This window comes from Barbus barbus (assembly GCF_936440315.1).
Source record: "Barbus barbus genome assembly, chromosome: 16".
In the NCBI taxonomy this organism is placed as follows: Eukaryota; Metazoa; Chordata; class Actinopteri; order Cypriniformes; family Cyprinidae; genus Barbus; species Barbus barbus.
In genome coordinates, this window is record NC_136744.1 from 29,954,145 (window position 1) to 29,981,870 (window position 27,726).

A 27,726-nucleotide genomic window follows, 5' to 3' on the forward strand; every position below is an offset into this window, starting at 1 on the left:
TAGAATTTTTTACACACATATTGCATAAAACAAAATGGTACATCAAATATCTTATATATTTATATATATTTCATAACATAGTTGAGAATCATCCTTAAACAAAGTTTTTTTTAAATCCCATCTATTCATGCCTTTTTTATTTTTTTAGAAAAACTGAGTCCTTATCTCCTCTACAGAGGATATAGAATAAAATATGAATAAAATGCAATTTTAAATTTTTTTAATTTTGTAATAAAATGTAATTTTGGAGGGAGGGGGGTCTCAGGAGGATATATATATATATATATATATATATGTGTGTGTGTGTGTGTAATTATAAGTGTATTTAATATTATTTATTCATAGTTCAGGCTGTTATTGAGCAGTAATAATAATAATAAATTACTATTCTTAAGTATAAATACACTAATAGCATTTAGTAACTCAGATATATTTGTCGTGCTTTCTATAGATTTTTAAATTAATCTTCCTATTTTAATACGTTCAACCAACTTTAGATGATGGAGACTCTTAATCTGAAATCAATATTTAAAAATGAATTATTTAAATGCAATAATTTACTCAATTACAAATGTATTCCAATAATATCTCTATTTATTCAAATATCAGGATGTTTTTAGCAGTGATAACAACAATAATAGTAATAATGAATGCAGTTTGTTTACAATGCAACACATTGAAGAAGAGACACAGTCCTTGATTGAATAAATATAACTTTATTTTCAAGAAAAACAACTATTGTACATTTTCACAAGTTAGGCATTTGCATTTATTTATTCTAGTGACTGTATAACAATACATTGGATTTGTAAACTTCCACAACAACTTATAATATCCAATATTTGATATATATATATATCATATTGCTCTACAGAGAATTACCTGAAGCAGCAGTATTCATTATATAAACAAGACTAAATGATTTTTTTTATTTATTTCTAGTATTTCACGTGTTAAAGAGATTTGTTGAATAAAACCAGCTGAAGCTCACATTCACAGTTAATGCAACAGACACACAGTCTAATAAAAAGACCAGATTAAACTGACCAGAACAAAATTGCATAATGCCTCAAATGGCACAAATTGAATCAATTAAATGAATAAAATCATGTGCAAATAAAGTGAAATGCAGGAAAAACAACCTGTAGATGCTCATCTACCATTAGATCTAAATATAGTTCAGGCCAAAAACTTACAATTTGCTGAAAATGTGCATACCTTCAGACATCTAGGATAGCCTGCGTATGAGCAGATGTTTAGCCATTTTCATATCTGGCTGAACTATTGCTTTAAATGACAGGCCCGTGTAAAGACACATACAACAACAAATGAGTGCAGAAACATCAGATCCTTGTTTGCTTCCATCTACTCAGAAATCATCTGTGCAGCATCATTAACCTGCGAGCATCTACAGCTCCTCACTCTCTAGCCTTCGCTCTGGTTGGGAGGAGAACATGACGGGGCCGTTGTCGCTCATGGAAAAGGCTGACTTTATATCCAGACCCTGGCCGGTGAGAGCAGCGTATCGGCTCCCAGCAAACTGTGTTTTGTTCATCGGTGGATGAACGTGCTGATACCACTGAGCTACAGAAAACAAAACATATGAACATATTCGCCATATGTGCTGTGAGTATATATTTGTAGTCAGATAGTTGACACAACTACATCGTTCATCACCTTTTGGGTCAACTGTGATATAACTGTATAAGAGAAAATGCATGTTTTTGGTGCTTTAACTGCTCGTCTTTTTTTTTTATCTTTATAAATCAGCTTTTTGCAGTTCACTTGTCCTGCATGAGGAAAATGAATTTATCAAAATACAAACATTTAAATGTATAGTTTAATTTATATTAGTAAGAGTTTTTTTTAAGAAAATAAGTTTAAAATAGAGTATAATATAGTAGTTGAATTACATTTTTTATTATCAGAATCATTTCTCAAAAAAATAAAATAAAAATGTGCTGTCAAACGAATAATCGCATCCAAAATAAAAGTTTTTTACATAATACGTGTGTGTACTGTGTATATTATGTATTTACTCATACTGTATATATTTAGAAAATATTTACATCTATATATTTATATTTAAATAATTTATATTATATATAAATATATTTAATAAACAAATATAAAATTTTTCTTAAATATATACATGCATGTGTGTGTATTTATATAAATGTACACAGTACACACATATTATGTAAACAAAAACATTTATTTTGGATGCGATTAATAGTTTGACAGCACTAGAAAAAATATGTTTAAAATAATTTTAAAAGCAGCATATTATATATTTTAATTTAATTTTTAATTATTAGAATAATTTCTTAAAATAATCAGAAAAATTGCATTTTAAATAATTTTGCATGGGGTATAATATAGTAGTTACATTTTTAATAATTAAAATAATTTCTTAAAATAATTAGAAAAATTAGTTTAATAGAGATTTTCATTTATTTATGACCAGCTAACAAGTACTGTACTCTGTGTGTGAAGTCTTTGCAGTCAAATTGTAGCTAAAATGCTTAACTATTTTTTAACTTTACTAATATATAGTGATGCAATATTAAGAAATGTAATTGACTCACCGTATATGTCTAGTCGTGCTGTGCATGATATGATTCCTGCTTCATTTTTTGCAGACACCGTGTACCAGCCAGCATCTTCCTTTCTGGTCGGTTGAATCAGTAGACAAACATAACCTGTCGTGTCCTGATGCATGCTGGGATAACAAAGTATTCAAAAATATGAATGTTCTTTTTATTCATTTACTGTATGCTATACTGCATTTATGTTCTCATACAGTAAGTAAAAAGCACAGTGTTGCTCATATCTGGGAAACCCTGCTAAAACAGTTGCTGGCTGGTCAAAGCAGATGTGAGCAGACTCACCTGACTCTGTCTCTCGAGTGAGGGATTGTGTCATTGTCTTTCTTCCAGTAGATGACCGGCTGTGGCATTCCCACAACTCTGCACTCCAGACGCACCGGGGCGCCCTCGGCGATGCCCGTATTCTGCAGCTTTTCCACAAAATGCGGCGCCTGCTTCAGCTCTTTTTCTGCATGTGTGCATTTGACAGGGAAAAGAGGGTCAAATATTTGTGTGTTATTAAGCGATTGTGTGTTAAGTCAGAATTGCTTCTTTTCTCAGAACTGCAAGATGTAAAGTGCAATTCTCAGAGAAAAATAAAAAGCCTGACTAGTTTCTTACAATTGCAAGTTTACACTACCGTCAAAAACGTTTTAGAACAGTAAGATTTTTATTATTTTTGCATTTATTTGATCCGAAGTACAGAAAAAAGTGTCAAATTTTGAAATATTTGTACTAAAATAACTGTTTTCTATTTATATATTTTAAAATGTAGTTTATTCCTGTGATTTCAAAGCTGAATTTTTTGCATCATTACTCCAGTCACATGATCCTTCAGAAATCATTCTGATTTGCTGCTCAAGAAACGTTTATTATTATTATTATTATTATCAATATTTATTAATAGTCGAGTAATTTTTTTTCCAGGATACTTTGATGAATGGAAAGATCCAAAGATCAGCATTTATCTGAAATAAAAAGCTATTGTAACATTATACACTATACCATCCAAAAGCTTGGAGACAGTATCTTTTTTTTTTTTTTTAGTAAAGAAATTATAGAAATTAATACTTTTATTTAGCAAGGATGCTTTAAATTGATCAAACGTGATGATAAAGACATTTATAATGTCACAAAAGAGTCTTTTGAACTTTCTATTCATCAAAGAAACCTGAAACAATTATACTCAGCTGTTTTCAGCATAATAATAATAATAATAAAACATTTCTTAAACAGCAAATCAGAATGTTTTCCGAAGGATCATGTGACTGAAGTAATGATGCTAAAAATTCAGCTTTGAAATCACAGGAATAAATTACATTTTAAAATATATTCAAATAGAAAACAGTTATTTTAAATAGTAAAAATATTTCAAAATTTTACTGTTTTTTCTGTACTTCAGATCAAATAAACGCAGGCTTGGTGAGCAGAAGAGTCTTCTTTAAAAAAACATTAAAAATCATACTGTTCTAAAACTTTTGGCCGGTGGTGTATATCTCACAATACTGACTTCATAACTCTAATTGTGATTTAATAAATCAACAAGTCGAAATGATGACATAAAAAGTAATAAATCTGAGATAAGTCAACAAAATTATGACAAAGTCATAACTATTAGATGAAACGTTATAACTATGAGATAAATGATAATTATGACACAAAAAGTTAAATCTGACTAGTCATAATTTACTTTTTATGTCAATTATAATTTATCTCATGGTTATAACGTTATATCTAATAATTATGACTTTTCATGTCATAATTTTGTAATATCTCATTTATAACATTCTTATAAATTCTTGTCATAATTAACTTATCTCAATATTATAACATTTTGACTTTGTTAATATTTTTGACTTGTTATAAGTTGTTATAATATTGAGATAAGTTAATTATGACAAGTAGAAAATATGACAAGAATTAAAAACGTTATAAATATGAGCTATAATTTTGGCATGACATGAAAAGTCATAATTATTAGATAAAAAGTTAGAATTATGAGACGTCATAATTTTGACATAAGTCAATTGAGTAAAATAAAAATAATAAATAGGCATAATTGTGAGAAAAAGCAAAACTAGCATACATTGAAATTATGACAGTCATAATTATAACGTAAAAGGCTGAATTTCTGATAGTCAAAAAATGAGTTAGTATGGAATTATAAAATTACTGAGATACTCAAAATTAACATAAAATTCAATATTAAATTATGATATGCTAAGTCATAAAGTAGTAATTTTTAATGTCAGTCATAATTATGACTTTATTATCTCATAATGCCATAATTTAGATCTTTTTTGTCATAATTATGAATTTCTATCTCATAATTTTGACTTGTGTCATTCTAAGTCATAATTATGATTTACCAAAGCACTTTTTTTCCCTTTTTGGCAGAAATAGAAATGCTTTCTAGTATTTTAATGTTAAAAAGACATTCAGAAACGATCCGGCTCTCACCCACTACTCTGAGCTCGAGGCAGAATGAACTCTGTCCCGCTTTATTTGAGGCGATGCAGGTGTACGTCCCATCATCGGCTTGAGTCAGAGGGTCAATAACCAGAGAATGGATCCCATTTTCTCTCACGAGCATTCGGTGAGTAAGGTCTGGATATATGGGCTTCCCGTTGAGAAGCCACATGATTTCAGGATGAGGTAACCCACTCACCTACACAGCAGCATGAAGACTGATTTAAAAACATGGCAAAACATGCAATATGTTTTTTGTCATTGCATTGGATAACAGACAGCTGCCCCAAAAAGTACTTAGACACTTCAGTGACTTTTCAAGCATTTTGGAATTAGACAAAAAGAGTTTAAATAGTTTTAAATGATACAACGGAATACAAAGTCACTAGTAAGTACTTAAGTGACCAGGTTTCTTAAAGTACATTTAAAAAGTGCACTTTGTAAATATATAAAATTAGAATTTTATTTTTAAAGGATATTGAAAATCTGGGTTATTATAGGAAATTAAACTGAAACTAATATTAAAACCATAAAAAAAAAAAAAAAATTTGTTGCTTTTTTGTTGCTTAAAATGCATTTTTGTTGCTTAAAATGTTTTTTTTGTTGCTTTTTTGTTGCTTAAAATGCTTTTTTATTGCTTTTGTTGCATTTTTGTTGCTTAAAATGAATGTAATCTGAAATAAAATATAAAATGTTATTTCCCAAGGCAACATTTCTCATTTTCATTAAGTTTAACGATGTTCTAAAATAACTAAAATAGAAATAAAAACTATATAAAAATCAAAGAAAAATTAAGATTTTTTTTTTTAAATTAAGATGAAAATGTAAAAGGTAAAACCAAAAACTTTTTAAAAATATTAATTAAAAACTATAATAGTGCCTCAATTATACTAAAATAACACTGTTGTAAATCAATCATTGTTTTAAATACATGACATGCAAGTTTCAATAGAAATGACATTAAAATAGCCTATATATTTAGTTTATTGTAAATCTAGGTTAGTACATTCAGCATTACACTGAAGTAATTATGCAATAGATGTACTTAAAGATTTACTTAAGTCCTGCTCTCTATCTTCGTAAGTTAAAATAATTGAATTGAACAAATTTAAACTATAATACATTTTCATTTAATTGCTATTAACATGCAATAGAGTCCAAAACATTACATTCAGTTTGCACTTAAGTAGGCCTATATTATATCTCCAGTACCTTGCAGTCTAACCTACAGAGGCGTCCCTCGTGAGCCGACATGTCTCCTGAAGCCTGCAGGAAGTGCGGCCGAAAGAAGCGCTCTTGAGCCGGCTCGCCCTCCACTTCCTGTACACGCGCTCGGACTCTGAGTGATGACAGAAATATTAGAGATGCAAACAGGTAAGCGGGGAAAAGGGTGAGACCATTGCACGGATCGGGGGCATGCTCCACACAGAAGTTATTTTAAAGGAATTTGCTTTACATGCTCATTTGTAGTTACTTTAAGGTTTTTAAAAAATATTTTAAACACTCTTAAAAATAAAGCTGCTTCAAAAGGTCCACAGCGATGCCATAGAAGAGCCATTTTTGGTTGCACAAAGAAGCATTCAGTCAAAGATCCTTTAAAGAACCATCTCTTTCTTACCTCTTTATAATCTGAAGAACCTTCTTTCACCACAAAGGAGCTTTTGTGAATCAGAAAGGTTCTTCAGATGTTAAAGGTTCTTCATGGAACCATTTAGATAAAAAAGGTTCTTCTGTGGCATCGTGAAGCACCTTTATTTTTAAGAGTGTATATGTCCAAAACTGTAATTTTTCATGCATCTTGTTGCAACATTTTACAAAAATGAATATATTTGGTTAAAATCCTATGTTATATCCTATATATATATATAAATATAATATAATTGGCCGGCAATGCTGAGCTAAAATGCATAATGTTTGCCCTCTCTCTCTTCACCGTTCCCACATCTCAGATCTCAAATACATCAAATATTACCCTTTTTAGGCATAGTTTTTGAAGTAAAGAGTAAAGAAAATACTATGCAATACTGACTGAATCAACCACAGTTCTTTATTTACCCTTGTAAGACCCCCCCTCACACTTTCTCATTGGATCTAAGCAAATCTCATGGGTGACCTATTTTGATCTAAAAAAAAGTGAGCTGAGGAGTTTGCATCTATGTATTACACATGCAAGTCTATTAAACGTAACTCTTTGTCAGCTCTAACTGTATAAAACTGAGCACTGATCCGACTCACCTCTGCGAGTGAACCACGGGACGGTTTCGCACGGGACCCGTTTGGACAATCAAATGGCCAGAGCAACTTATTCTGCCCTGTGAACATGCAAACAGGCTCGATTTTCATTTCTGCTGTACATCAGAGTCATTTCTGATGATTTTCTCCAGAATGTTTGCTGGCGTTACCTGTGGATTCGCTGCCATGACTGTATAATTGCCGTCATCGTCACTTGTGATGGTTTCTATGTGTAATGAACACGTCCCATCACCATCTCTGATCTTCTTACAGTGCTCGTTTTTCTTCAAAATCTGCTTTCCATCCTTAAACCAGTAAACCTGTGTGGAAAAGTACAAAATAAAAGTCCATCAACAAGTAGTTTGAACTATATATTTATGTTTCTGTTATGCTTAAAGATTGAAATTAATATAAACTGTCCACAAAATGAATTATTTACAAAATAGTAATGATTAATTATTTATCTACAAGCACTAGATTATTATTTTTTTTAGCTATATAAAATAAATGAGTACTTTTATTCATTAAGGAGGACGTATTAAATTGATCAAAAGTGAGTGTAAGGATATTTTTAATGTTCTAAAAATATTTCTGTTTCAAATAAATGTTCTTTAGAACTTTCTATTCATTAAAGAATCCTGAAAAACAAAATGTATCACAATTTGCACAAAAATATTGGGCAGAACAACTGTTTTTAACAAATTATTTCAACTTAATTATCAGAACTGTTTTTTTGAGAAGCATAACGGCATATTATTATGATTTCTGAAGATCATGTGACACTGAAGACTGGAGTAATGATGCTGAAAATACAGCTGCAGATCACAGAAATAAATTACATTTTACAATTTAAAACAGTTATTTTATATTGTAAAAATATGTCCATTTTATTGTATTTTAAAGAGACACAATAAAAGTGTTATTTTTTGTGCATGCATTACAGGATCATCACAGGCTGTCAAAAACTCACTTTAGGAACTGGAATTCCAACAACTTTACAGGTAAATGTGACAGGAATCCCTTCCACAGCCCTGAAGTGCTTCAGTTTCTTGTCGAAGATGGGCGCGATGCATTTTCCAGTGGGAATTTCATCGTGCTGCACTTCATCATCCGACTCTTCAACTGGAGTTCTTTCCAAACGAAACTCGATCTCACTCAGTAGCCTCTGCTCAAAGCTCGACACCTTGTATTCCTACAAAACACATCGTTATGAATGAAATTATTCATGAACGTGTCCCATTTATGTTTTCATATTAACTACTTTTTCCAGGTTCTGTGGAAACATTGCTCACAGTTGCTACTTAAATCTTAAAGTTTCCAGAATAGTCGCATAATTAAACAATCAAATAGTAATGTCTAAAAATATCAATAAACATAAAAACAAACAGATATCTGATAAATGACAAGGCTAATCAGTGGTCAGGTTATTTTCAACAATCAGTGTGAACTTGTATATTTGCATGACATATTTTACAACATAAGCCAATTACAATTAAAAGCGGGCTTTGTGGAGATAATATAACATTATAACATATAACCTATTTGAAGGTAATTGCGACTTTTTATCTCACAACACAGTTTTTTGCAATTCTTGGAAAAAAGTCAGAATTGCTAGATGCAAACTCAGAATTCAGAGAAAAAAGTCAGAATTGCTAGATGTAAACTCAGAATTCAGAGAAAGTCAGAATTGCTAGATGTAAACTCAGAATTCAGAGAAAAAAGTCAGAATTGCTAGATGCAAACTCAGAATTCAGAGAAAAAAGTCAGAATTGTGAGATTTAAACAGAATTCCAAGACAAAAATTCAGAATTGCAAGATTTAAACTCAGAATTGTGAGAAAAAAATCACATTTAGCATTTTGTTTAACCCGTGGAAAAATCAAATAAAGCTATATATTGCTAGATGTAAACTCAGAATTCTGAATTTCTGAAAAAAAGTCAAAATTGTAAGATATAAATTTGCAATTCTGAGAAAAAAAGTCAAAATTGTGAGATTTAAACTCAGAATTCCCAGAAAAAAGTCGAATTTAGCTATTTTTTTGATCCCGTGGCAAAAACAAATAAAGCAGAATTGCTAGATGTAAACTCAGAATTCTGAATTTCTGAAAAAAAGTCAAAATTGTAAGATATAAATTTGCAATTCTGAGAAAAAAAGTCAAAATTGTGAGATTTAAACTCAGAATTCCCAGAACAAAGTCGAATTTAGCTATTTTTTTGATCCCGTGGCAAAAACAAATAAAGCAGAATTGCTAGATGTAAACTCAGAATTCTGAATTTCTGAAAAAAAGTCAAAATTGTAAGATATAAATTTGCAATTCTGAGAAAAAAAGTCAAAATTGTGAGATTTAAACTCAGAATTCCCAGAAAAAAGTCGAATTTAGCTATTTTTTTGATCCCGTGGCAAAAACAAATAAAGCAGAATTGCTAGATGTAAACTCAGAATTCTGAATTTCTGAAAAAAAGTCAAAATTGTGAGATTTAAACTCAGAATTCCCAGAAAAAAGTCGAATTTAGCTATTTTTTTGATCCCGTGGCAAAAACAAATAAAGCAGAATTGCTAGATGTAAACTCAGAATTCTGAATTTCTGAAAAAAAGTCAAAATTGTAAGATATAAATTTGCAATTCTGAGAAAAAAAGTCAAAATTGTGAGATTTAAACTCAGAATTCCCAGAAAAAAGTCGAATTTAGCTATTTTTTTGATCCCGTGGCAAAAACAAATAAAGCAGAATTGCTAGATGTAAACTCAGAATTCTGAATTTCTGAAAAAAAGTCAAAATTGTGAGATTTAAACTCAGAATTCCCAGAACAAAGTCGAATTTAGCTATTTTTTTGATCCCGTGGCAAAAACAAATAAAGCAGAATTGCTAGATGTAAACTCAGAATTCTGAATTTCTGAAAAAAAGTCAAAATTGTGAGATTTAAACTCAGAATTCCCAGAACAAAGTCGAATTTAGCTATTTTTTTGATCCCGTGGCAAAAACAAATAAAGCAGAATTGCTAGATGTAAACTCAGAATTCTGAATTTCTGGAAAAAAGTCAAAATTGTAAGATATAAATTTGCAATTCTGAGAAAAAAAGTCAAAATTGTGAGATTTAAACTCAGAATTCCCAGAAAAAAGTCGAATTTAGCTATTTTTTTGATCCCGTGGCAAAAACAAATAAAGCAGAATTGCTAGATGTAAACTCAGAATTCTGAATTTCTGAAAAAAAGTCAAAATTGTGAGATTTAAACTCAGAATTCCCAGAAAAAAGTCGAATTTAGCTATTTTTTTGATCCCGTGGCAAAAACAAATAAAGCAGAATTGCTAGATGTAAACTCAGAATTCTGAATTTCTGAAAAAAAGTCAAAATTGTAAGATATAAATTTGCAATTCTGAGAAAAAAAGTCAAAATTGTGAGATTTAAACTCAGAATTCCCAGAAAAAAGTCGAATTTAGCTATTTTTTTGATCCCGTGGCAAAAACAAATAAAGCAGAATTGCTAGATGTAAACTCAGAATTCTGAATTTCTGAAAAAAAAAGTCGGTTACACTTTATTTCGATAGTCAACTTTAGACATTCTACTAACTATAGGTAACTTTGTAACTACATGTCAGCTACATGTCAACTAATTCTCAGGGTGGACTGTTAGGGTAGGTTTAGGGTTAGTAGAATAAGTTGACATATACTTGCAAAGTTTCTTATAGTCAGTATGTTGTATGTTGTGGACCCATCAAAATAAAGTGTTAGCAGATATTAAGCAGACAGGCTACTAATACTCTAATACTCTGCTAGTTGACATGTAGTTGCAAAGTTACTAACTGTTAGTAGAATGTCTAAAGTGGTCTATCGAAATAAAGTGTTACCAAAAAGTCAAAATTGTGAGATATAAATGTGCAATTCTGAGATAAAAAGTCAGAATTGTGAGATAAAGTCACAAATGTTTTTATTCTGTGGTGGAAACGTATGTTCTGGGGGTTAGAGAAAGGATGAAAAATGGTCATATCTCGCTAAATTATTAATGTTTTTGGTGCAAAAATAAAAACTAGGTTACTAAATAGCTATGATATGAAACTTTTTAACACACCTTCCCATTTTAAAAGTACCTATTAGTATCTCAAGAGGCCTGTCCGGTAACAGCTCTCCTTCAGTTCTGGATATCCGCCAACATGTTTGAATACAGTCACCTCTATTTATAGTACAGAAGAGCCCTGTTCATTCCTATCTCTGTCTAGTCTCTCAAGCCCAGCGCTCATGTTTACTCACAGATAGTGTTTGCATTCAGATCATTCAGTCACATAGACACTGAACTGAACTGTGATGGCAATGAAAACACAACCCAAACTGTAGATGGTCTAATGTAGTGCTCATGTCATTATTGTTTCTGTTTTGAGACCCATTGAACACTGATATTAATATTCATGTAGTTAGTAAAGCGTTAAATTAAAGTCAAGTTGCTCATGCATAATCTTTTGTGATATAATTTTAGAGTATTAGTTACAATTTACAAGGACGCAGCTATATTTTTAATATTTGTTAAATGATTCTGACTTCAGGATTTAATGATGATTAGCCATAAAAATTATGGCTTTAAACATTCATACAATTAATTTTACAAAACATAACACTTTACAATACGGTCCCATTGGTTAACATTAGTTCATGCACATTAACTAACAATAAGGAAGACATTTGTTATAGTATTTATAAATCTTACTATTAATCTAATATGGCATATAATCTATCTCTATAATAAACAAATTTATTATAATATATTAAACGCTACTTAATAAAAACACAAGTCCACGTCAGCTCATAATATTAAGACATACATTAAATTAACTAACATATCAAATGCTTTATAAGTATTTTCCATTGTTAATGTTAACTGATATAGTTAACTAATGTAACCTAATTGTAAAGTGTTCATAAAATGTACTGCATCTTCCTCTAAAGAGAGTTATTATCCATGCAAAAAAATATCAGCTCAGGATCATCTTGTTTCTCGTTTTAATCAAAATTGATTATTATATTATGAAACTAATGCACTTCAGAACAAAGCACTGCTTGCAATGGAGAAAAATCCTTGTACCTCGTCATAGTTAATGACTGTTGCAGTGGGAATGTTTGGTCCGAGCGGTCGGCTCACTTCCCCCCAATAACTCCGCTTCTATGGAGGACAGGATGAATGACGATGATGTAAACACAAACGCTAGTCACACATCAAGACAAATGTGTGATAAATAGTGTTTTTAGCATGTTATTCTGACAAGAAACACTCCAGCGTGTGAAAGTGTTAATATGGTGCATCACATTTGACACATGAAATGTGAAAACAGTGAAACTGATTATTAAACAAAAGATTAATGAAAACAAAAGATTTTCATTAATAAGTGACAGCCATCAATACATTGAAATTGAAAGTATTACATGTAATGAAGCCCTCAAATAAATTATACTGACATTTAAACTCAACATGAAAAACCTGATGTGAAGCTGAGGAGGATATTACAAGAAAAAAGAAGTAGGGTTGATGTCATGTTGACTTTAAACAAAGCTTTTAATTGAAGTCCACTTTTACAGAACACCTAAATATTTACAGATTTGCGGCACTATGAAATATAAATATATTGCAAATGCAAATGCACATAATAAGTAAAATTGCAAGCATGCACTTAATCAAATGCTGTGTACACCAGTATATCAAATACAAAAATGCAGGAATTACACACATATATCTATATAGATAATTATAGAATTATCTGTATACATATCAATCTGTAATTCCTGCAAGGCATAATTTCGGCTAAATTCAGGTGATATATTTTTGCATTTGGTGCAAGCCAACCAAGAGTTAGATTCAGCCTTCAATTTCAACATCAAACAGAAGCTTGAAAACTTAAGCACAAGAGATAAAAAGAACATGTTTTCGCTAATATCATTACAAAGTCCTACCTATTTTGTCTTAAAGGGTAGCAGTGATTTATTTTATCAAGCTGTGGTACACGGAACATGTTATTTAGAGGGATATTTTTCTTCCCTATTCCTTCTCCATCTCCATCAATCTGTGTTTTGTGTAAGCACACACAAACTTAACTACTACAAACCAAGATTAAACCCTCTGTAATAGTGTCTCACATAAAGAAACCCGTAACTCAAAGTAAGATGATCAGAAACAGCAAAAACTTTCTTCTGTGAATAACAGAAGATGAGCAATATTATATAACTGAATTGTGTCTGTCAATCCTGCAAAGCATGGCCTAGGCCAACTGTTTGTACTATACACAACAAAACCCATCTTTGTAATATTTATGACACCACATACCTGCTGTCCAAAACTAAGATGCTCATCTCTAAATTGCAATTTCTTCTCAATATCTTGTAACAGTGTTTCCTTGCTCTCGCGGATGTCATCATCAGACATGAATCTGGAACCTCTTTGATTCTTCTTTAGTGCACCTTGAGGCCTGAACATGAAGTAACACAATGAGACTGAGGTAAGGCATTAAAATATGATACAAATACAAATTATTAGTGGTCTTCAACCCTACTCCTGGGGATCCATGGTCCTGTATTTCCAACCTGCTTCAGCACACCTGCATGTGTGTTTTCAATTAAGCTATTCTGAAGAATTAGTTTACCTTCAGGTGTGGTTGATTAGGATTGGAGCTAAACTCTACAGGACAGTGGATCCCCAGAAGCAGGGTTGTGAATCTCTGTTATAATGAAATGTTGTGTTTGTGTTTGTTTACCCAAGTGGGGCACTCTTAGGCAGGCCCATGGCATTGGTCGGAAGAGATGTTGGAAGTGAAGGAAGGACTGAACTAAGGAAGGCCACTGGATTTTGGATGGGGCTAGGAGAGGAACTGCTAGACGTTGGTGAAGAAGCTTGTGGGGGTGACTGATTTCTAAAAGAAAACACTGAATTCACCAGCCCAGGAGGCAGTAGAGGTGGTGAGGACACATATGGTGGGCTGCTTGGACACTCCAGAACTCTTGTTGGGAACTTTCTTGGGGACGGAGATAACTGGTTGACGGGCGACGTGAGCGCCCGTGTTGACTTCGGGAATATCTGTGCAGCTAATTCATGGAGCATTGGAACAGGAGACTCGGTTGGGGAAGGACTCCTGATAGGAGAGAGTGTCTGGGCCGCGATGAACTCCTTCGGCCTTGTATAGGTGAAGCTCTGAGTGGAGATTGGAATAATCCCAGGAAGTGGAGGCCGGGTGTCATTCAATGGAGGTGGAGACATTGGACTCGGGATGGGTGCAGGTTGATTTCTCACTAGATGTGATGAGGTGATTGTACTCAGGAGTGGATAAAACACACCTTGAGAATGTGTGTCTTGTGGAGCCATGCTGGGATGATAATTTGTGGTGATGTTTAACTTTGGCGCAGTGTTGTTCACCGTTGATGCATTAGGTGATATTAGTGCCTGTGTTCTGGCAACACTCGTGTCACTAACCGGAGCAGAGTTCATCTGCAAGGTTGGATTCATGTTTATTTGTGAAATATGGGTGGAAGGCGTAATGGGTGGAACATTGGCCACATGGTTGGGGTTTGGTTGGGTGGTTGGAGCCATGATAAGTTGAGGAAAATGTGCAGAAGGTCCCAAATTTGGAGGCATAGGGATGTTGGGAACTCCTCCTGGTTGAGTTATTGGGATTGTTGGGATCACACTTGGCATAGGGGTAACTGGAGCCACACTGGGTGAGATTGACCCCAAATTCAGCTGAGGAGGAGTGGGCACCACATTCGTTTGGGTTAGTAGGTTAGAGGGAACCATACCCGGTGGAACAGTACTTAAAGTAGTAGGAACCAGATTTTGTTGAGGTATTGGAGGGTGGTTGTGTAAGGTTGTGGCTGATGGAGTAAGTTGGGGCAAGGGCATGGAATTGGTTAAAGGCATGCTTAATTGGGATACAGGTACAGCTTTTAATATGGGAGCAGGTGCTGTAGAAAGTAGAGGGACAGATGCAGGGATCGGCAGTGGAATTGGAGCAGAGTTCATTACAAGAGGAGGTGGTTGGAGTTGGGAAGGAACTGGATTTGCAGGAGGGTGATTTGGCTTGACAGACGGTGGCTCACAACTTGTCTTGTCTAAATGTGGTGAATCTTGGCTTGGGGAGACGTTTTCCTGCCACTGTTCCAAAAGCACCTGGTTGTGGAGGATCTGAAGCTGCACTGGGTCTCTAAGATAAGACAGAAGAGGAAAACAAGCATGTTTTCTACTTCAGATATACACCAAAGGAAGTAAGCCTTTTTACTAAATAAATCTACACAAGTTGTGCTTAATGTCATATTTAATGGTGTGTTGAGATATTTAATATGAAAATAAATGTAGCCTAATTTGGTTATATGTCTTTTTTCTTATTTAACCATAATCATGATATTGTAGCTGTCGTGTCTTGCACACTTTTCCGTGAACATTCGCGCATAAATCATAACTGGGACTAATGAAATTCAATAATAACGGACCCGTGCAGGACTCTGCTTTAAACCACTTTGCGTCAGAGATGCGCCATTTACAGGTATTTCCCTAAACCGCCACACAGCTCATATATTTTTCAGCCAAGAGGTGAGAACTTAATGATTACGAAAACGATTATTTATTTTTGTTAATTATTATTTTATTTCAGTTAGTTTTCCAATAACTGTTGTTACTGTCGTTTCGTTTTAGTTTTTCAAATATTTTGATATTTTTATTTTATTTCCGTTTACGAAATAGTTTTTTCATCAATCGTTTTCGTCTTCGTTTACAAAAATAACCTTGGTTGGTACTTACAATTTTGGTTTGGCCAACACTGGTGGTGGATCTTTAAATGACATTCCTTTCTCTTCCTCGTCTTCATCCTCCGGGAGTTTAAAGGTTACACGGAGGCCAACTCGGGAACTAGAGCGGGATTCGCTGTGCATCCCTAACACACCCTCGGGTCTTGTCTTGAGGCAAGAAGTTGGGGGATCTGGTAGGGGTTTAACAGCTGGTTGCTCTTGATGGCTACTGGAGTTTACTGGTGGGAGACTAGTAACAGAAGGGCTGAGGGTTGGTTTTGAACCATTCGGTAATGGTTCAACCCAGGCATCAGAGCTCACAGTGATACTGGAGGCTGATTCGTTTGATGGACTTTGGGTCCCTTCTGTTGAAGGCTTAAAACCAGACCCTCCTGAATCAAAGTGTGTTGTGCTAGAGCTGAGAGGCTTATGGTTTGAGTCTGAGTTCAGTGAAGAAGAACTTAAGCTGAGTGGGTCTAGCTGAGGTAAGCTAGTCCTGAAAGTATCTGAGCTGTATTTTCCAATGCTGAGAGGGTTTAGACTAGGTAGGCTAGTGGTGAGATCATGGCGAAGGGTACTAGGATTTAGGGAATCTGAGCGAGGCGTTCCAGAGTCCTGAAGGTCTGAATGCTTATATCCAGAGCTCAAAGGGTCAAGGCAAATCATACTTGAGTGAAGCTTGTTGTTTACCAGAGGAACATCTGGTTTACGCTTTACAGTTGTTGACATCAGTTCTGTTGCCGGAACCTTTTGGAGGGAGGATTCCACTGTTAAAGTGCTTGTTGTTTTAGGGTTGGTGCTGTTATTATTGTATCCTATCAATGAAGACAAAATATTGTTCAGAATTAGACTTCAGATGTGATATATGTATACATTTTTATCTCAATAAAGCTAAATTACCTTTTACTCTTAAGACGGCAGTACTGGAAACTGTGCCATATTTATTGCCGGCTATGCAAATAAATGTTCCAGAATCCTCTGGAAAGACCTCCGCAATAACCAAAGTACATATCTCCTCTGATATCCACACCGAACAGAGAAATGGTACAATGTTAGGTGGTTAGAGTCATGAAACAATTACCTTGACAAAGCAGGGGTAATCAAATCCACCTACCAGATTCAGCCATGGATCTTGGTTCTGGGATGAAAAAAGCAGAATGTGTGGATTGTCAGATAACAATTTTAAGAAGAAAGAGTCAAGCACTGTAAACTTTTCTTTCAAGTTATAAGTTGAAACATTTTCAGCAGTTTTCACGGATGGATCCAACCACATATCTAAATGCACTGTGCATTAAAATTATACATACTCTTCTGAAGGATTCTGAAGTCTGGAGAATCTTCAATAAGTGTTCCCTCCCGGTACCAGTCCACTTTAGGAGAGGGAATGCCTTTTACTCTGCACTCCAGAACTACCAACTGACTCTCTAAAGCCAGGATATCCTGGAGGTTCTACAGCAAGAGAGACAATGGAATGGAAAACCTGTAAAAACTAGGTTTTAATTATTCCAAATTTTAATTATTCCGAAGGTAATAATGTATGCTGTATTCATAATGTATTCATGTCTTATAAATTGTTATAGATCCTGTTTTTTATTTGAGCTTACTGATCTGTACAGCACTTTGGTCAACCTTGGGTTGTGTTTAAATGTGCTTTATAAATAAACAATGAAATGAAATAACTATTGCATGACAATTTTTGAATAGCTGCCAGGGCATTGCTACTCTATACACCGTCCGAAAAAACAGCTTGGCACAGAGGGACACATTTGTACCTTCTTTACCCTGTAGAATAGTAGTAATATGTACTTTTCTGTTCCTAACATGCACCCTTTAGGTACAAAGGTGTCCCTTTGAGGGTACTGCCCCAGTGACAAGCTGTTGTACCACTAAAGGTACAATTTTTGCAAATTTTTTCTGAGAGTGAACAGTGGATTTTATGTATTTTAAAGGGTGTTCTGTGGGGTTGATAGTGCATTGCTAGGTGGTTTCGTACTGACCCAAGTCAAACTGGGACACCACCAGTGTCTGTGATATTTCTAAACATTCTAAGGCATTTTACAGCCTGCCAGGCAAAGCTGCATACCAAGGTTTTGACTCCCTGGATTTGGGATAGGCATCCATGCAAAAGTTGAAAACACGTCAAAATATACGTGTGTGTTTTTTTTCAAGCATTAATTTATACTTCATTGGCGCTCAATGTCAAGATTTAGAAATACAAGCTGTGTTTGCTCTACCTTCGTAAAAACTGGAGCTGCCATCATGGGCCTTACATCGAAGCTTTGAAGATAACTACTGCTGCCATTTAGATTCTGAAAACAAAACATATGGAATGTAAGAAAAACACATGCATTAGTGGGAAATCAAAACTGCAGATTTGGTGTGTTTTTCATACCTCAGAAATGCTCTGTTGAGATGTTAACAGTACATCGGAGATACTTTGGCTGGATGGTGGTGATGGTGGGGCAATGGTCAGTGGAGGACTAGGTGGAGTGGACTCCACCTCAGATATTGGCGTGGGTGGTTCTAGTACAGGTACAGTTGGTTCTACTACAGATATGGTTGGGTCTAGTACAGGTATTTCAGAGCTGACAACCTTGGAACTCAGAAGTTCTGTATCTTCCTGCTTAGAGGTTGGGTCAGCAATCAGCTCAGTCAGTGGCACTGCTTCTGTGTCAGAAGGTGCTGGTGGTTCAGCGAAGGTGGTTGTTATAGTTGGTGTGGTGTCTTCAGCAGATGTGTTGGGTTCTGCCAAGACCACAGCAGGTCTGGGCTGAGGAGAACTTTTATGAAGTCTGGAAAAAAAAGATGTGTGCATGTGATTTCAACCCCTAGGGGTTCAAAAGGTACTGCAGATACAGATTTCATAATGGAAAATATACAAACTCACTCTGCTTGAAAATGTTTTTCTTCGTCAGAATCTGACGAAGATGCTCCTAATAGAAAATGAAATATAGAAACTTAATTTCAGACTGAAGCTGCAATCATTTAGTCAATGTAGATGTCATATTAAGTCATTTACTTACCCTCAATGTAGATTTCTGCTGAGGTGGAGTCTGTGCCATAAAAGTTGGAGGCAAAGCACGAGTATCTGCCCGTGTCTTCTTCAAACGCCTCTGCTATGATCAGAGTGTGTCGCTCACCATTAGCAATTATCTGAATATCAGGACTGTTTTCCAACTCTTTACCCTCACAAAACCACCTGGAAAACACAATCAGAATGTTACATTCTGGATAGAAACACACATCTACAAGTACATCCACAATACAATAAATCCATGAATGAAAATGTAGAACATGCACACAAATCATGTTTTAATTTGACCTCAGTAAATCCAATGAATGTACATTCAGTTGTATACTGACATTAACAGACTAAAACAAAACATCTAAACATTTCAGCCCAGGCCATTTACAACACAAATACAATGCATATTTACTTAAATGTACATTTAATTCTTCATTTTAAAATTTCAAGTGTGCTAGTGACACTAAATTAATGCCTTTGAACACTATTTGCGGTCTTGCACATCAGCTTTTAGACATATTAAATGGTCAAACCAGCCTAATTAACGTAAAAGAAATACAGATCACAAATATCTCTTAACAAAAATAAAGAATAAATTAAAATTTTTAGGGAAGAATCTTTTGAAAACCTAGTTGATTAGAAAAAGCTATCAAATTTTCAAATTAACAAAAGCATGTAAAAAAAAAAACACCAGAATTAGAAAATAGCAATGGTTAAGACCAGCAGCAAATGTCAATAAGAAAAACTATCCAACATGCATCTCACAAATCATCCAAAATCACTCCTCCTTATCAAACTCGTCAGCAAAATAAGAACCACATCACAACACAAGACAAAGTACAACAGCATTCATTCAGTAATAAATCAATGGGCTAAAATTCTTGAATCCACAAATATAACTTTCCCACAACCTTACCTAGAAGATTGTACAACAGTTATTCACTTTAACTGCTGTTTCCTAAAATTTCCTAAAGCGCTTCTGAAGAGACGAGCTGTGGTTCATTCCATGGGCGAGACATGGCTGAAATGTATTGGGTTCGATCCATGAGCCAATGAGGATCATTTCTAATGAGTAAGACTCTACTTTGAAAGCCTGAGTTGTGGGGGAAAGACATCCAGGGCTAGATCTGCACCTGTTCAGGCTATTTTCCCTCTCGACTCACCCACGGCACAGGAACCCCTGTTAAAACTGGACACAGCATCCCTGACCGACACGCATGAGCTAAACATAGAAGGGCCACTCATACAATCACCAACACTGCTAATAGATCTGTCAGATATTTAGCAGGCATTTGCCTCTGACAGAGAAACACTTGACATTTTTAGTTCCAACAACTACATTTACAACATTTAGAACTTAAAAATAAAGCTTTAAGATTTTGGAAAATCTACTACAAAGACCAATTATTAAGTAAAATGTTTCTAGAAAGCATTGGCCATGTCATTTATGTAGAGATGAATGTTCTCAAATGGTGCTGTAAGTAAAATGTTGAAAAGTGAAGCAAGTTTGGGTCAGTGGAGGGATGATCTAATGTTTCTGACATCACAGTCTCTCGGTCAGCTGAGAACAGCTGTCCAAACACGTCTCCTGTCACACAGACACGCTCAGAAAAGCACGGGTTTCCTTGACCTGCCAGTGTGGGAAGTTTGCATTGAGTAATGTTACACTAACGTTTCATCAATGACACACTGATAACCATAATTACGTTTAAAAAAATAAATAAAATCATGGTGTTTAACAGGTGTCTAAATAGCTTGAATAGAGGTTTTGTCATGTTAACGCTATTTTAACATATATGTTTCAGTTTTTACACGATATCTTTATGCTAACAGAAAATGCTTCAATTTATGTTACTATGTAATAGGTTATTAAATGCAAAAATGATAAATGCATGATCAGTTCATTCAATGTTATTCAAGGCAAAAATGTTACATGCATGATCGTTTTATATGAAGTTAAATGCAAAAATGTTAAATGCATGATCAATTTATACAAACAAACCTATTAAATGCAAAAATGTTAAATGCATGATCAATTTATATGAAGTTAATAAATGCAAAAATGTTAAATGCATGATCAATTTATACAAAAAAACTATTAAATGCAAAAATGTTAAATGCATGATCAATTTATATGAAGTTAATAAATGCAAAAATGTTAAATGCATGATCAATTTATACAAAAAAACTATTAAATGCAAAAATGTTAAATGCATGATCAATTTATACAAAAAAACTATTAAATGTAAAAATGTTAAATGCAAAGCTATTAAATGTATGATCAATTCATACAGTTATTAAATACAACAAAAATTAAATGCATGATTAATTTATACGAAGTTATTAAATGCAAAAAAGGAAAAAGAATGATAAATTTATATGTAGTTATTAAATGCAAACGTTAAAAGCATGACCATTTTTTAATGCAAAGTTATAAAAATAAAAGCACAGCCAATTTATATGAAGTAGTGATGAAACAACCTCAAACATAATTTTAAATCATAACTGAAGAGAGAATATAATTCATAACGTGAGATGTCCAGTTTATAGAGAAACACAAGCTGAATATCCCGGCTGGAGCAGCACATTTCCACAATCTGAGTCATCCGGCTCTTTAGGCTTTACAAGTTATGAGAGACTGAAAGATAATCATCCTTTAAAGTTCATCTAGCCTCAAGACGATTTTGATTTCTTCTGTTCTGCTATTAGCTTTTAGTAACCATAAACATTATCAACATTTCCTGACAAACACACTCACTACAAGAGTAAACTCCTTCAACACAGTGTTGTTATTGTTAACTAAAACTATTAAAATCATTTTTGATCATTGAAATGGAGAAAATAAAATAAAATATAAATATTGGGTGAAAAACATAAAATAAGAATAATTTGAACTAATAAAATAACTACAACTTATAATAATAAAACTTCAAATTACAAGCTAAATTCATATTCAAAATATGAATAAATACTATAATGGTATATAAATAATACTAAATAACACTGGACAATCTTACATCACCATAGCATGATTTTTTTGTAAGGAAGTGACATTTATTTGTTTATTTCATGAATTAGGACAGAAAAGGCATTCATTGTGCCCAAGTAAACACTGCTACAATAAACTATAATCTTATATGCACTAATTGTGCAATAATTTGCAAAGCTCTGTACCCATTTAATATCTTGTTTACTCTTCTACTCTTTGGCTAACTGCGCTCTACTGAAGATGTAGGACGATCATTTCCACTGCATTCTCATAGCATCATATTTCCGATGGAGCAGAATTAGAATGGCTGAGCTCAGACTGCATGTTATACGGTCAGCTTTCACAAGACGTCTTTGTGCTCACAGGCAATGCTTGAGAAAGTAGATTTTTAGCATGCATTTGCTAGCAAAACCTGTTGCCATCATGCTATGGTGTTACAGATCCCTTGTGAAAAAGTACACTTTTTTACTTACTGTACTTAGGAAAAAAAACTAAAAGTATTTGTTATTATGGAAATATAGAATAAAGAATACAAGTGCAAAATGAATGTAATGTTTTTGGACGCTTTATTGCATGTTAATGGCAACTGAATGAAAACATTCTAGTTCCAATTTAGATCAAATAGTAGATAGTTCACCAAAAAATGACCTTTTTTTCTGTCTATAAGTCAATGGTTACCGTCATATCAACTCTTTCGTTACCAACATTCTTCAAAATATCTTCTTTTGTGTTCGAGATATTAATAATTTGCATTTTTTAAGTGTACTTAATTCTATTAAGAAACAGTCACAGTCTCTCTTTTTAAGAATGCTTTTATTTCATTAATATTATATTATCTGCAAGTAAAGTTGGTTTAAAAATACATTTAAGATTTGAAGTACACTACAAGAGCACATTCAACGCAATTAAATGCACAAGTTCTGTTGTCAAGGCGTTGTTATTTACACAAAAAAATATTTTTAAAAGTTTTTACAAGAAAAAACCCTGTCATCCTTTCAAAATCTCATGTTTTAAATCAATGCATTACTTGCAATTTCTGTATAATTATTTGTGATATTTACTTGCAATTTCTTAGTAAAAAAATTGAGTAAAAGTTTGTGTTTACAAAGAATTTACAATTTTTTTTTTAAGGTAAGTGGTTGCAATCAATTTATTTTAGCTACATTTAAATAAACTAACTTTCAATTTTTTGTTATGTAGCTAAAATAAATTGATTGCAACCACTTACCTTAAAGAAATTCAGCATCATTTTCTTCAGTGTTGTTGCTAAAGACTATTTCATGCATTTACTAGTTGGCTGCTTTCTGCATGAACAACAGTAATAATAATGCACTAATCATGTGCATCAATAAAAGCAGCTCAAACTCACCGAACTTCAGGAGCAGGCAGTCCTCTGACGATACAATCCAGCTGCACTTTACTGCCCTCGGGAACCTCCCTGCTTTTGAGTTTCTGTATGAAGTGTGGAGGTTCACACACAGGTTCCTCTGAGCCCTCCGGTGGAGTCAGAGCCGGTTCCTCACACGCCGACTCCGGCTCCTGAGGCTCCTCCGTGTCTCGACTGCTCTCCATCGGCTCCTCCATCGGCTGCTGGTTGAGCAGGATAGGTCTTTCTCGATCTTCTGCATTAATGGAGTACGAAGTGCCATCAAGCTGGATTTTGTTCTGGCATCGGCTCCGGTGGGGTTTGCAAGTACGAGGCCGAATTCGCTTGGTGCTGTTGGCTTTAAACAGAGACGAAAGCTCTTCTATGAAATCAGCTGCTTTGTTGAGGAACTCCTTCTTGGATTGGGTCTCCAAGCCGTATGGAGCGTTTCTCTGAGGTCTTTTGAAATCCGTTGCAGGTTCCCTAGCACTTCTGACGTTCCTGACTGCTTTATCTTGGATGGGAGTCTGGACTGTTTGTCTTTCTGAAATGACCTCTGCTTCTGGAGTGGGTTTGTTGGAAGGAAGATTATAGTGGCTCATTGGAGGATGTGCGTCGGATCTCTCCTCACTTTCTCGAGGATCGCTGCTGATGGCTTTGCAGGCCAGATCGACGCTCTTGTCCAGTTCCTCCTGGCTCAGGAAGGCAGAGAGGTCCGGGAACTGTGGCTCCGCTTTCCCACCGGAGTCGTCTGCTTTCTCCTTGAGCGTCCCATACACCAGGCGGCGAGGGGCGTCTATGCAGCTGGGTTCACCGTGTCTGTGATGAGCTCGGGCCTCGGCCAGGTAACTCTCACGCAGAAGCTGCGATAAAGATGTGGGCTGATCCATGCTGTTCTCCTGCATACTGCTGGAGACAAAAACACAAAGATGTAGAACAATGAGATCTCTGCAAGATCTGCTAGATCATCATCTACTAGTGATTTGTTGTTCCTTTTCGTCACTCTGCCTTTGGTTTATAGTCTTTCTCAGTGAAAGCAGACATAAGGATGTGCACATCTACTGACATGTTTAAATTAAAACTAAAATCTATCTCAAATCTGTAAACATTGACACGGTTGTGGTTTAGCTCAACGTTATCTTTACTGTTCTTTTTTGGCTCTTATAGGAGGTGTATAACTAATTATTACTGTGTTTGTTGTTTTGTTTTTATGTTTATTTGTGATTAGGATTACCTGCCTTTTCTGGGTACTCAAAGAGTGCAAATTAGTCTTATGTTTCTGAATATGTATCATGTCTACTGTTATAAAGTAATTTAGTTTACATGGATACATAACTCAAAATATTTCTGATTTCATTTTGATGAGATACTATATTATTTGTTCTTATAATATGTATAAATAACACCCCCATAACAAATATTTTTGATCATTAGATATGGATTTTTAATAATTATTTCTAACAAGACTGCACTCAAAAAGAGCAACTAATAAAAATTGAGAGGTGAGCACAAATAGAAAAACTCACATTCACTATAAGATTTAATTCTTTTAGGCCTGGAAATATTATAACATTACTGGATATTTTAAAGTTTTCTATGTAAAAACAAGGGGAAAAATGGAAAGCAAATGCCAATTTCATTAAATGTATAATAAATGCATCTACACTTTTGAAGTTGTAAAAGTTGTTACTAGAAATAAAATAAACATTTACTGAAATAAAATAAAATATATATATATATAAAATGTATTTCAGCCAGTTGACAAGGCAACATTTCTCATTTAACTTTAGTTGAACCTCATGTACTAAAATAACTAAAACTAAAATAATAATAAACACTTAATAAAACATTTATAAAAACTATATAGACATTAAAAAACTACTAAAAAAGACAGAAATACATTAGAAAATGGGAAATATAAAAACTGATTCAAAATGATAATACAATCTTTAATAGTATTTCAATGATACTAAAATAACACTGGTACGTTTTACAAAAAAATATTAATTCAGTCTTAAAATATTCACATTTAATTAATTGTGCTTCTTTATAATTATTTGTGAAATTTACTAGCAATTTTAATTGAAATCCTACACCTATATTTTTTCAGTGCACATTTTAAGCAATTGGTTTAGATAATTCAGAGCTTTTTGTGCCACAACAAACAGAATTCTTGTCATATTTAGAGCCTAATATCAACACATTTGAATCTTCCTTGCTAAATCAGAGAAAGGCTTTCACTGTTGTTATTGAATCCAGAAAGGGGATACGCCTGCAGATGCTACTGACACTCAAATCAGAGCAATTAACCGCAGCAGCGATGCCCTTCCAGCAGACCTGTGCAGACAGCTGTTGTGTGCATTAATCCTGTGCAGACACACTCCAGCCCCTGTCACTGCTAATTATAGCACAGCTCACTTTACATGAGCAAAACACAACACTATAAAAAACATATTACTCAAGAATATTACAAGAACTTTCGCAAAAGCACAATGACATGTATATGACTTTCTACCTCCAGAACTGTTATGACATGCCAAACTAAAATAGAAACTGACTCTGTCTGGACAAACATATACATAGCTGGATGCAATTTTACTCCATAGTTAAGCATATTAAAAAGTGAGTGCCTTGCATGCATATAATGAAAGCATTAAGTGGGATAAATAAGTCATTAGACAACAAGGTGCTTTACCTTTGAACTGTGTGAATGTCCACAACGTCTAGATCTACTGCACCTGCTTATAAACCACTTAATTCCAGCTTTCCAGAGCTGGCCTGAGCACAGCTGCCACAGCTTTTTCCTAGTCTTGAGCAAAGTTAACCTTGGAGTTTACAGCAGCAACGCAGAGACCGCCCGCCAGTAAAGCAGAAACATTTGTCAGCGTGTCGGTGGCAGGTTATTTGAGGAAGGTGGAGGGTTTGAAGCGTGTGCCAGGGAACGATCGCTCCTCATTGGCCGATGAGAATGCTGTCAGGAGAAGGGTGACACCTTTGTGAAGCACCTATGACAGTCTGTAGGACACAGAAGCAGTGCATTATGGGTATTAAAGGTGGAGTTCACCCACAAATGAACATTTGCTGGAAATGTATACTCACTCTTAGGTCATCCAACATGTAGATGAGTTTGTTTCTTCATCAGGTTTGTAGAAATGTGTCTCTGCATCAGTGTCTCAGCAATGGATGCTCTGCAGTGAATGGGTGCCGTCAGAATGAGAGTCCAAACAGCTGATAAAAACATCACAATAATCCACACCACTCCAGTCCAGCAATTGTCTTTAGAAGCCAAAAGTAGTGTTTGTAAGAAACACATCCAGCATTAAGACGTTTTTAACTAAAATACGAGTCCATAATCCATAATAGCACTTTCTCCTGTGAAAAAGTGGTCTGGTCTGAATCAGGAGAGAAATCTGCACAGATCAAGCAGCGTTTACAAGCCAAAACGGCTCTAAACAAATATGTGTCTTCTCCAGATATTAACTGATGGACTGGAGTGGTGTGGATTATTGTGATGTTTTTATCAGACTCTCATTCTGATGGCACCCATTCACTGCAGAGCATCCATTGCTGAGACACTGATGCAATGACATTATTTTCATGACTCTCAACATCTCATTATTATTGATATTATAGACATAGATATACAGCCATGGTCAGAATTGTTGGTACCCTTGGTAAATATGATCAAAGAAGGCTGTGAAAATAAACATGCATTGTTAATCTTTTTTATTTTTTAAAAATTCACAAAAATCTAACCTTTCTTTGGTGAATAAGAATTTAAAATGGGGGGAGAATCTCATAATGAAATATTTTTTTTTGTCTAATACACATTGGCCACAATTAACGGCACCCTTTCATTCAATACTTTTTGAAACCTCCATCTGCCAGTTTAACAGCTCTAAATGTTCTCCTATAATGTCCTATAAATGTTCTCTAGCCTGATGAGGTTAGAGAACACCTGACAAGAGATCAGAGACCATTCCTTCATCCAGAATCACTCCAGATCCTTCAGATTCACAGCTTCTTCTCTTCAGTTCACCTCACTCATTTTCTACAGGGTTCAGGTCAGAGGACTGGAATGACCCATTATAAGATTTCTAACAGAGTCAGTCACTTATTGATTTTTTTATCTGTTGGTATTTGATAGAATCCATGATGCCATGTGTCTGAACAAGATGTCCAGGACCTCCATCAGAAATATAGCCCCACAACATCAAAACTACAGCAGTATATTTCATTGTACACATGGGGTACTTTTTATCCCTGTGTTCACCAAACCCATCTTGAGTGTTTGCTGCTAAAAAGCT

At 34.4% G+C, this 27,726-nt stretch overlaps 1 protein-coding gene across 1 annotated transcript; it reads right to left on the bottom strand.

The window, feature by feature from the left end:
- Positions 1 to 698: 698 nt before the first annotated feature.
- mypn (myopalladin) lies at positions 699 to 24,324 on the bottom strand (the record flags this gene model as incomplete). The annotated part of the gene is made up of 20 exons (XM_079437306.1): positions 699 to 1,584; positions 2,589 to 2,722; positions 2,892 to 3,057; positions 5,049 to 5,256; positions 6,270 to 6,396; positions 7,293 to 7,369; positions 7,460 to 7,609; positions 8,260 to 8,481; positions 12,360 to 12,437; positions 13,593 to 13,734; positions 14,020 to 15,459; positions 16,053 to 16,854; positions 16,940 to 17,056; positions 17,154 to 17,177; positions 17,347 to 17,488; positions 18,274 to 18,348; positions 18,432 to 18,831; positions 18,927 to 18,972; positions 19,063 to 19,238; positions 23,423 to 24,324. 20 exons carry the CDS (start codon positions 24,322 to 24,324, stop codon positions 1,409 to 1,411), a joined length of 5,604 nt encoding a protein of 1,867 aa, XP_079293432.1. The 3' UTR covers positions 699 to 1,408.
- Positions 24,325 to 27,726: the final 3,402 nt, after the last annotated feature.